General features: G+C 43.6%; 1 protein-coding gene across 1 annotated transcript; it reads left to right on the top strand.

Annotated features, from left to right (window-relative positions):
* The first annotated feature begins 628 nt into the window (after window positions 1-628).
* Window positions 629-5,520, top strand: LOC124691273 (auxin-responsive protein IAA25-like). Its single transcript, XM_047224552.1, has 9 exons — window positions 629-764; window positions 1,226-1,385; window positions 1,458-2,835; window positions 2,906-3,010; window positions 3,557-3,843; window positions 4,261-4,550; window positions 4,647-4,785; window positions 4,865-4,941; window positions 5,048-5,520. The coding sequence occupies exons 5-9, from the start codon at window positions 3,596-3,598 to the stop codon at window positions 5,056-5,058; spliced, it is 765 nt and encodes a 254-aa protein (XP_047080508.1). The 5' UTR covers window positions 629-764; window positions 1,226-1,385; window positions 1,458-2,835; window positions 2,906-3,010; window positions 3,557-3,595; the 3' UTR covers window positions 5,059-5,520.
* Window positions 5,521-11,986: the final 6,466 nt, after the last annotated feature.

Raw genomic sequence — 11,986 nt, 5'->3', positions numbered from 1 at the left:
CGGCGGTTAGAGGGGAAGGGGAGCGACTGAATCACCGGCGAGAGCGCTGGAGTTTGGCCTGGAACCGCCGTCTCGTGCGGTTGTCTGTTTGTCTTTGGATCTGGGGTTATAACTTCTTTACCGTTCCAACTTTAAAGAGTCATGTGAACAACGAAACAATCCAATCCAATGGTCTGAGCACTTCTACCGCTTACAACTCATGATTAATACGAATCACGGAGCATTCTTGCAATCCAGAGACATTTCTCTCAGTTGCAACCCTTATGTTAGTAAAATCTCACTTGCATTTTCATGTGCAACTTAAAATATCCTACTCCCTCAGTCTAATAAAGAGTGTCTAATAAAGAATATCTTAACTTTGGTACATCCAAATTTGATACATCCAAATTTAAGCAAAGTTAAGATATTATACATCTAAATATAGACAAATTTAAGACATTATTTATTCGACGGAGAAAATAGTTACAACCCATGTTGCAAGCTATTGCTACCACGGACCATAAGGCAAGCCAAATAGACAATTGAAAATTAGCAAAATGGTTATATATCTGGGAGCAACGTTGCTGAAGGCCTAAAGATACAAGTCAACCATTTGCCGTATCATATCTTATCATCGTCTCTTTCATTCCGCTCCTTGCATTTCTCTTGTCCTGAGTTGAAACCTGCAAAGCGATCGCCTTTACGGAAAAAGAGGAGTTGAAAAGGTTGGAAGATCTTGGTTAGATTTGACGGGGTCAATCCATCCTATCTTCTTCAGCACATAGGTAATAACAGCCTCAGGTGTTCGATCACTTGCTTACAACCACTAGATCCACTAGACGTTATCATCTTCGAGGAGTAGCTAGTTAGTGGCTGACAAGTTAGAGATACAGAGACCGCGCTGCACACCAGGTGTTTGATCATTTGCCTGGCAAACAACCCCGCATTCTCTTTTGCCTTGCTGTGACAGTGCTCTGGCAATAATGTGGTTTGGCGGAGAAGTGAAGAACATGGATTGCATCTGGAAGTTATGCCTTTTGTGTTTTCGTCAAAAGAAAAATAATATTGCTTTTTTATGATGGTGTGCCCAGATGAACGCATTTGCCTTTCTGGTACCCATCACTCAGTTCATCTGATGAATCTGCTTTAATTTGTCCCAACAAGTGTCGCTTTGTTATCTTTTTTTTTCCTTTCACATCTCCCTTCTTTATTTGTTATTTTCACTAAATTTCGTGTTAATTAACAGAAATAACTATACAAAATGCCAGAACGGTGCAGTGCAAACTAGAACATGCACTCATGCATTCCCCTGAATGGTACTTGATGTTCTTCACTGTACTCAGCCATTCGGCAGAAGGCAATCGTAACATCCGTAGAGGAGCTGCTACCGCAAACTTGTACATGAGGTATCAATCGAGTCTACCTCTTCCCAATTACTTGAAACTTTTCATATTCAAATAACTTTTGTACTGTTACAGTTATGAAGATACACAAGCCAGATCAACCAGAGCATCCCTGACTCACTCATCATTATGAGCTTGAATCCTATGCGGTGTTAAGATAAGTCAACAAAAGCTTCTCATTATCGACTCCACTTAGGCTCTGCAAATGGCATGGCATGTAGATCAGACAGGACATGTTTTTTTTTGCATCGCCTATCATCTGCCTACTCCTTAAGCACTAAGAATGAAATCTGTACCAAAGGGTAGTTATTCCGGTGACTTTGTATAACGAGGGTTTTAGATGGGACAAGATACTATTGGGTGAACAATTAATCGTTATACACTTGCTTTAGCATGTAATTAGGCAGGCCAATCATGGAGGAACGGAACTTAGGGAGATAGCCCATAGGTTTGCACTTTGTACTGATGCATATATTAGTAGATCTTAACATCTTAGATGTCTCACTAAAGCAGATGCATGCAAGTGGTAAAGCTGATAAATGAAAAGATGGGTGTCTTTCCAGTGTCTTTACATGTAAAGAAGAGATACTAAACAGTATGTTAACATGGAATGTGAGGAGCTGTCGATTTATAGAGGATCAGGAACAAAGTAACATTTTTTTCTAGGATATATATATATATACAAAGATGGTACAATTTCATAGATTCTTAGGAGTCGGTGAGGAGAGGCATATGTAGGTGCAGCATGGAATCATATGCATTTCTCGCATTAATGTAAAGAGAACTGAGCAAGCATAGTTAATCCAACCTGTCAGGTGTAACGGACATGGATAGAGTTTGGTTGTAAATCTAATATATCTTTGGTAAGTATAGCAGAAAGAAGGAAATGATTTTCTTAGTTAATTTATTAAAGGCTCATGAATGCAGAATTGATAAAGGTACTAGATTTAGTGAAAATTATTGGTGTTGCAGAAAACATGGAAAATCAAGTTTAGTTTACCTGAAGTCTATCAATTATTTTCTGCAGATTGACAAATATTCCTTAGTAAACAAAAGCGATGAGAAATTGTTTTTCATTATGTCACCGCAACAACACTTTCTGATGGCCGGAAAATGTTACTGGTATTTGTTTTCTGTCTTTATTAAAACGGATAAATGCTTTGGTTGACCAATGTGTTAACATGTATGACACATTAGAATATAGTGCATATTCATTTGCAATTACTAATAAACTACATGTGTGAGCCAGAAAACCGAAACAAAGGCACAAACAGCGCTATCCTGGAACACATAAACATTTGTATTGAGCTTCCCTTAGTTGAAACAATTTCCATCTAATCTTAAGAATATGTTTCAAGATGAGGACATTCACTAACCTGGGATTCATCACAACAGAAGATCACATGTGTTTCACGATTATGCTTTAGAGTTTGCATAATGCAATGAAGAAAAGGTAAGAAAGCATCTTTAGGAGCATGTTCAGGTTCAGTGTTACTGCTATCTAAACTGCTAATTCCATGCAGAACAAGGAGAAAACACAGCAAAGTGCAGGGAGCAAGCTCACTTTCAAGTGGACTGAGGTTTCAGCTGGAGCTCCAATAGCCATTGCATCCCCCCCGAGGCACAAGGTCAGACAAACTCGATATGGAGGAGATGTACATCCACTCGTCCACTTGTGTTCAATTCCATTCAGTTTCATGCACTTCCGAGTATCTGCTTACTTCTCCTTACACTTGACTTGGACTTCAAATCTTGATGGACTGAATGTGATTATGATCTTTATTTCATTATCGCCAAATAACCCGGATAGCACAACTTAAATGAGCACATGAACTTTAATTTATTTAATCTGCTTCTCTCTTCAATGAACAGACATTGCTCCTCACATCCTCTTTAAAAAATACATAAACTAAACGTGAGCGATACTATGGAATCAAAACCTATACTATAAATTTTGTAACTCAGTGAATACTCTTCTATACCCATCATTATCACTTCATACTTTTGTTAGACTTAGACCCCACTAGTCCACTTTAGTACTCACCAAGGTTCCCCACAAAGCCACCTGCCTTTCTCATCATCTGCCCCCTCACTTACCTTTAATTATTCCATCTCACAGTTACCTCAGCACCATAAAGACCTCTCTCACACACTCTCTCAAATTGCACATACATCTGGTAGTAAATTACTAGAGGTACAGCTTGGGAGAAGCCATGAAGAGCTCTCCAGTTGCATCAAGCCTGAAACACGAGCAAGTAGATGCTAGCAAACTGCAGGAAGGTGTCCTCAACAACCTTGAGCTTAGGCTTGGAATCTCTTCAGACAATGGCCTGTGTGGTGGTGGAGGCACTACTAATCCATGGCTTGGTGTTGGAGTGCACACTTGGAGCCTGTCTTCCAGGCAAGACAAGGCAGCACTGGAGCAAGTTCAGCAGAGGCCTAATGAGAGCCACATGCAAAGGTTTGGTTATCAGTTAGCACAAAGTAATAGCTGTTTCTTCGCAATCTTGTCATGGAAACATGATATATGAATTTAGAAAATTCTTTCGTTAAAAGAGGGATCATATATGAACAGTTTTATGTTTGTGTCTGTTTTGATCTCTGTCAGATTTTGGCATAGCATACGAAAAACATGTAAACAAAGCATAGAGAAGAGAATAAATAAATAGTGCACAATATGCGGAGAGAAATAATTTTCATGTGAAGATAATAAAACATGGAAGGTAAAAGAGGAAATAATAACTGGAGTTGTATTGTGGTACTAATGTACTACCATCTCAAGTTGATTTCTTCCTTGTTGTCACGAATTACACACAAAGAGGTGGTGAATCTTTGCTTGTCTGCCATCTTCTCACCAAATTCCACTCACAATTTTCAGAGAAGATCGTCCCCAAGTGGTCGGATGGCCACCATTGTGCACATTCCGCAAGAACCTGTCCACCACATCCACAAGGCCTGCATATTCTCAAGATCTGAGCAAAGTGGAACCCTGCTCTGAAGAAGAAGACCATGGAAACACTGGAGTTTCAGGACAAGAGAGGCCAGCTATGTTTGTGAAGGTGAACCTGGAAGGTTACGCTGTTGGGAGGAAGATCGACATCAATGCGCACCGCAGTTACACTTCTCTGTCTGGGGCTCTGCAGAGCATGTTCCATGGCTTCCTGTCAGGTGTTTTTTGCTTGCACTGCACTGCACCCTCCATGCATGATCAAACTCCATACTGCTCATGTCACTGACATATATGAGGTACTTGGCTGATTTCAGATGGCCATCGGAGGATTGCATCTAGAGAGGATGGAGAGCAGCTGGAGCGTCAGAAGGGCAATGGTGTGATGAAGAACTACATCCTTCTGTATGAGGACAACGAGGGCGACCGCATGCTTGTCGGCGATGTCCCATGGGAGTATGTTGAGCGTGGCAATTTCTTTATGGAAGAAGTTGAAGTTGTCACTGATCGACCTTTCTTGCATATGTTTTTGCAGGTTGTTCATCGCTTCAGTGAAGAGGCTTTACATTACTAAGGACCCCAGAGCTGACAAAAGCGACACGAAGAACAATGGTGTGTTTCTTTATGCTGCACTGCATTACAGTTACACACCGTTCGTTCTGACAAAGTTTACTGCATTTATTTGTCAAGTGACAGTACTATCTTGTTCCTTTTGCAGTTACAGGATGATTAGATGTCGAGGCTGTTTCTCTGCTTCTAGCTACTGAACTGACAGCAGGAGATTGCATACGTCGACGTGGCACGAATCTCCAGGATTGTAGATGGTCCTGATATGGTCTTCGCCTACAACGGGCTGCCGAAAACCTGCATCCGAAGCTTTGAATTGGGTCGCCTGTAAAAATCTGTTTATTTTACCTTCTTGCTGCGTATCCAGGAGTATAGCACGATTAAAATTAATGTAGGAAGTTTTGTTTGTGCAATCTAATAGATAGTGGATTAGCTAATACTCATGTAAAATAGCACTGGGTGTAGTTATGTATCGCGGAATAGGTAGTAAGGCTCCGGTACACTGACCTGTTAAATCTTCTCCGCAAAGTGTTTTATCAATCTCCATGGAGCTTTATGTCGTTTTTAGAAAATAAAAGCTTTATTACCGGGTCTCTACATCATGGATGTATGCGGCCTTGATTATTATGTTGTTTATTAGTACAAAGTAGCATAGTGACCCTCGCATTTGCCAGGCCATCATCTTTAATGTGCTAAAAGTGCTACCAATTTATTTTTATTTATACAGATATTTCTTCCTTCTATTTACCCTCATTATTATATAAAGCACAACCGTTTAGACATGGATACATTCTTGAAAGCGTGTCTTCATGACTTTCACTTCATGTATTAAAACATGGATTGTGTATGGGGCAAAGCTTTTTACCTCCGTTTCGAAAAAAAATGGATTGTGTAAGGTTCTCCTGTCTTTAGGGTGCTCCTCGTGCTTCAGAAGCACCCATATTTTTCAAGGCAAAAATTATATTTGTGGTCCATAACTTTTGACACGATGTAAATTTGGCTCTCCAACTTCAAACTGGACTTTTTACCCTTCAACTCTTAATTTCACATGTCTTTGGTTCTTCGAATGATTTTGAGTTTTTGACTACTCAAAAGTGGTTTTGACCGACAAAGGGCATATGTCATGCCATCAATTTCATCATGATATACTACAAGATAAAGCTGAGGAATAAAATAAAATTGTTAGCAAATAATATTTCTTATTCTATATTTGACGAAAATTCCCAAAGAAAAATCATCAAAAGAACATTGATTTAACAAATTTCTCTAATCCCTTTTTTAAAGATTTGTTTTTGAATTTCCATTTGTCTAAATTTACTCATTGATATCCAACTTTAGGATATTTCATAAAAATATTCATGGCATTTTGTCAATAAAAAGTCTTCTTTGACATTTCCATTTCTCCTTTTCTTTCTTGATCTTATTTGATATTGCTAGGTTTTGCATGGTACACATTTGTAATAGATATTAGTATTGTTTTGATTTTTTTTTAAAATATTACTATAGTCTTCATGTTACTTTGAAGACCGGGTTAGTGCCCTAAGCAACTTATGTTTTGAATCATTGTGTCAAAAAAATGTTTAGAGAATCATTTTGGAATTAGTTGTGTACATTTGAGAGTCAAAAAGAAAGAGAGAAGAGTCTGCAACTCTGGATGTCGCATCTCTCACCAACCAGAATAGATGATCAAGAGTACACCTACAGAGCAAGACCTGCAAGTTCTGCATCCCACCGAACCATGATAACAGTTGTTCACAAACTAACTGACGAAGAGACAAAAATCGTATGTTCGAACTTCTAGTTTTTAGGAACACAACAAACTTATACGGCATAACATCCAAGGTAAGGCATGTACTCCCTCCGGTCGGAATTAATCAAAGCGGAGGGAGACTTGCGCATGTATATCATTAGATTGTGGTTGGGTCAATTAATTATGTCCGGAGGTAGTAGTAGATAAACTGCAAACTCATAGGGCAATGTAAGAGCAGAACCCAGATCATCATTGTGAACAGAAGAATATATATCTCAGTAAATTACTACACGAGGCGTTCTGCATTGGATCATAACAAGACATATTGGATTCTGACAAGACAGAAAGAGCATCGTAGCTAAAGTTAAACCTACGACTATGGGTGGATCATCGCTTATAGATTTGCCAAGGCAGTGAACTATCACAGAAGGTGTTAATTGAAGGTAACTCGGGGATTTGATAAACTGCAAACCAAAGCACACATTTATGCAAGGTAAGAGCAGAACCACATCATGATCTCAAAAAGAGGAACATAACTCGCTGAATTATTATATTACACAAAATGGTTCAACAGTGCCCAGAGATCACATGGTAGATGACAATAACGATACAATGATATATCCTTTGATCATAATAAGACAGAAAAACACATGACATCTAAATTGACCACAAGTCCATGAACATTTCCTTGAGATCCTCGATGCCGGAGAAGTCCACGTCTTTGAATGCCTCGTCCCGTGCTTTGTCGCAAATTGCTCGGGCGTTGGCCCTGTCAGCCAGGAAGTCGTCGTCCACCTCGACGTATCCATGCTTGCGGTACTGCCTGCGGACCCAGGCCTGGTGTTCGGCGAAGTCCTCCTCAATTTGAATGAAGACCCGTGCAGCGATGTAACTGCGGGACATCTCCTCCGCCGGAGGCCACAGGTCACGGCTCAGGCGTCTCAGGGCCCTGACTTCAGGCCGGACGCGATGGTCAGGTTCAAAGGCCTCCTGGGCGAGGATCCAAGCAACCTCCTTCTGCGGCAGCCGGGTCATCTTTTTCGCCGGAGCCTCCTCGCCTTTGGCCACCGTCGCCGCCTGCACCTTGCTTTTCTTGGTGATGCGTGGCTCCGGCGGGAACTCGTCGCTGGCCGACACCGCCTCCTCTGACTTCCTTTTCGTGGTGGTGCACGGCTTCAGTGGACACTCCTTGCCGGCCGCCGTTTTTTTGGCTGCAATCTCGTCCGCCGACATGATGCGCCGATGGTACGAACCCTCCACGCGGGCCATCGGTTAAGCTGATGATCTTCTGCGCCTCTTCCGCCTTACTCACGACGATGCGAGATTTGGCTGAGAATCGAAGAGCTCTAGATCTCAAATTGGGGTCGAGATTATAAAGCCAGAGCCTTTTTCGATGGCGCGCAGGTATGGAGTGGAAGTCGACCCGGAGAGAGACACTGGCGGGAGCGGGACTTGGATCGGACTCAGGATAGACTGATTTTTCTTCCGTGTGTGGGACTGTGGGTTAAAAATTTGAACGAACTCGTCTCGGAGTAGGAGGCTCTCTGCTCCCAAACGCCATCGGGCCGCATACACCTTTTTTTTTTTAGAATAATGGGCCACGTACAAATTGTACGTGCTCTGTGCGCCACCGCAGAGGCATGGGCTTGACCCATAGATACTGATTTTGTATTTTCTGACTAGTTTTTTTTAATGTATTTTTCTATATCGGTTATTTCGGTATCTCTTCCCTAATTTTTGGGCTTGGCATTATGATCGAAAGGGACAATTCTCTGTCAAGTCAGCGTACCGTATGTTGATCACTCCAAGAGAGAAGAGAGAGGCGTGACTAGACAGTAGAGTCACGAGCTCAAACGAGGAGAAGATAGCCCGGGAATGGAACTCTCTTTGGAGAACGCAGGTACCAGCCAAGATTCGCATGTTTTTGTGGAGGCTCTCGAAGCATTCGGTGCCGACGAATGAAGTTCGTCACCGCCGAGGAATGGAGGATACGGATCAATGCCAACTTCGCGGTGCTGTCGACACTTGGCGACAGGCTTTGCTTGACTATGCCATGGCCTGTAGTGTGTGGAATCTCGTTGATGAAGGGGTCGTGGAACACATCAGTGCAACACATGAAAGGGACGCTAGAGCTTATATAGCATATATGATTGAAAGCCTGAATAGTGATGATGAGGTCATAGTGTCTGTGACTCTTTGAGCGATTTGGCACGCCAGGAGGAAAGCCATTCACGAAAATATCTTTCAGAGTCCTTTGTCTACGCATTATTTTGTGCAGAATTTCATTGCAGACCTTGCAGATTTGAAGAAGCAAGAAAAGAAAGCCCTGCCTATGGTTGTCATAGCTGTTGCACCTTGTTGGATCCCACCTCCGCAGGGTCATGTGAAGATCAATGTCGACACTGCCGTGGGTAAAAACAATGGGCAAGGGGCAGTGGTTGCGATCGCTAGAAGTGCTCAAAGAGAGTATTTGGGAGCATCATCACTTGTGTTCCCTGGAGCACTAACCCGGAGACCCTGGAGATGCTTGCATGCCGAGAGGCGTGTGCTCTGGCTGGCGATCTCTCTCTGAGGTGGGTTCGGGTGGCAACCGACTACTCCAACGTGGTGAGAAGTTTGGAGAGCGGCACTATGGGAGCTTACACTCACATAGTTCGAGAAATCATGGAGGTGAAGAAGAATTTCCAGGAGCTGGTGTTCATCCACGAAGGATGGAGTTCGAACAAGGAGGTGCATGCTTTAGTGAGAAGCGCTATCTACGATGAACCAGGCCGCCATGTGTGGCTCAATGGACCGCCTGAGGGTTTTTGTAGAAATAATCTAGCTGATTGTAACGAACTTGTGATAGTCGAGCAGCGATTTTTGACGCACTCTTTTTCTTACCAGGGTACCGAATGGGACTGGAAGATTTTTAATGAAGCAGCCCGCGTACCTAATAAAGTGTATTTTCCATAAAAAATTGTATTCTTCTATCGGTTCTTTTGATATCTCTTCCCTAATTTCATAGTTCTGCCAGGTTTTCTCGGGTTTTAAACATGTCGATCTTTGAAAATGTTCAATATAAAAATTATTCAAATTTATAAATTGTTCAGTTTTTTGAAAATGTTTTCAAATTCTAAAATGTTTTCATAGTCCGACTCCTAAGCGGATGGCACCATGGTGCCACTGCCGCTAGGGGCATGCTTCCTTCGTAGTGCGGAAACGTCGACCGGTGGTAGCGCAAGGAGTAACCCACTAGATCCACCAGCCGGATGAGCAAAGAGATCACGACCGGTTTGCTTCCGACATGCTCCGGCAGGAAGCGCAGTAAGGCGGCAGTGGCCGCGGGCGCAACCCCTCCCCCCAGACCGAGAAGCTCGGGAGAGAGAGGCGGTTGCTCCCTAGCCACCTCGACCTGGCCACGTGGAGCCGCCCCTCCGATACGTCTCCGACGTATCGAAAATTTCTTATGTTCTATGCCATATTATTGATGATACCTACATGTTTTATGCACACTTTATGTCATATTCGTGCATTTTACGGAACTAACCTATTAACAAGATGCCGAAGTGCCAGTTCTCGTTTTCTGCTGTTTTTGGTTTCGAAATCCTAGTAACGAAATATTCTCGGAATTGGACGAAACGAAAACCCGGGGGCCTATTTTGCCACGAACCTTCCGAGAAGACCGAAGAGCATACGAAGTGGGGCCACGAGGTGGCCGGACCACATGGCGGCGCGGCCAAAGGGGGCCCGCGCCGCCCGTGGTGTGGGCCCTCGTCGGCCCCCGACTCGCCCTTCCGCCTACTTAAAGCCTCCGTCGCGAAACCCCCGATGCGAAAAACCACGATACGGAAAACCTTATCGAGACGCCGCCGCCGCCGATCCCATCTCGGGGGATTCTAGAGATCTCCTCCGGCACCCTGCCGGAGAGGGGATTCATCTCCCGGAGGACTCTACACCGCCATGGTCGCCTCCGGAGTGATGAGTGAGTAGTTCACCCCTGGACTATGGGTCCATAGTAGTAGCTAGATGGTTGTCTTCTCCTCATTGTGCTTCATTGTTGGATCTTGTGAGCTGCCTAACATGATCAAGATCACCTATCTGTAATACTCTATGTTGTGTTTGTCGGGATCCGATGGATAGAGAATACCATGTTATGTTAATTATCAAGTTATTACATATGTGTTGTTTATGATCTTGCATGCTCTCCGTTACTAGTAGAGGCTCGGCCAAGTTTTTGCTCTTAACTCCAAGAGGGAGTATTTATGCTCGATAGTGGGTTCATGCTCGCATTGACACTGGGACGATGATAGAAAGTTCTAAGGTTGTGCTGTGTCTTGTTGCCACTAGGGATAAAACATTGGCGCTATGTCCGAGGATGTAGTTGTTGATTACATTACGCACCATACTTAATGCAATTGTACTGTTGCTTTGCAACTTAATACTGGAAGGGGTTCGGACGATAACTCGAAGGTGGACTTTTTAGGCATAGATGCAGTTGGATGGCGGTCTATGTACTTTGTCGTAATGCCCAATTAAATCTCACTATACTTATCATGCCATGTATGTGCATTGTTATGCCCTCTCTATTTGTCAATTGCCCGACTGTAATTTGTTCACCCAACATGCTTTTATCTTATGGGAGAGACACCTCTAGTGAGCTGTGGACCCCGGTCCATTCTTTTAATACTGAAATACAAATCTCGCTGCAATACTTGTTTTCTTGTTTTCTCTCGCAAACAATCATCTTCCACACAATTCGGTTAATCCTTTGTTACAGCAAGCCGGTGAGATTGACAACCTCACTGTTTCGTTGGGGCAAAGTACTTTGGTTGTGTTGTGCGGGTTCCACGTTGGCGCCGGAATCTGCGGTGTTGCGCCGCACTACATCCCGCCGCCATCAACCTTCAACGTGCTTCTTGACTCCTACTGGTTCGATTAAACCTTGGTTTCTTACGAGGGAAACTTGCCGCTGTGCGCATCACACCTTCCTCTTGGGGTTCCCAACGGACGTGTCAACTACACGCATCAAGCAAATTTCTGGCGCCGTTGCCGGGGAACTGAAGAAAAGTTACTCCACAAAGATTTCTAACTCCCACGTCAACTCCGCGCCAGCACCCTCCTGGACGGGCTGATGGCCCGCCATCGTCTGACAAGGGAATGTGTGCGAGGGCCCATCTTCCATCGCTAATGGGGCTGATGCACGGTACATGGTTGGAACCAAGCGCTGCATGCACCACTCCACATGGCCCTCCTCGATGGGGCCACCCTTCCTCCAGGCCAACATGCGCAAGGAAGGCATGGCTCTTGCTACTGCCGACGAAACTAGTAGGTCGCCCACCTTGCTTGCACCTCCTGATG

This window comes from Lolium rigidum, chromosome 1, assembly GCF_022539505.1.
Source record: "Lolium rigidum isolate FL_2022 chromosome 1, APGP_CSIRO_Lrig_0.1, whole genome shotgun sequence".
NCBI lineage: Eukaryota > Viridiplantae > Streptophyta > Magnoliopsida > Poales > Poaceae > Lolium > Lolium rigidum.
This window is presented reverse-complemented; position numbering and strand designations above follow the sequence as displayed.

What these genes read in the sequence shown, in the direction of transcription:
- LOC124691273 (XM_047224552.1), top strand. Translation starts at nt 3,596, where the DNA reads ATGAAGAGCTCTCCAGTTGCATCAAGCCTGAAACACGAGCAAGTAGAT. An exon ending in AATGAGAGCCACATGCAAAG is followed by an intron (nt 3,844 to 4,260) that starts GTTTGGTTATCA and finishes CACAATTTTCAG; the next exon opens with AGAAGATCGTCCCCAAGTGG. An exon ending in GTTCCATGGCTTCCTGTCAG is followed by an intron (nt 4,551 to 4,646) that starts GTGTTTTTTGCT and finishes GGCTGATTTCAG; the next exon opens with ATGGCCATCGGAGGATTGCA.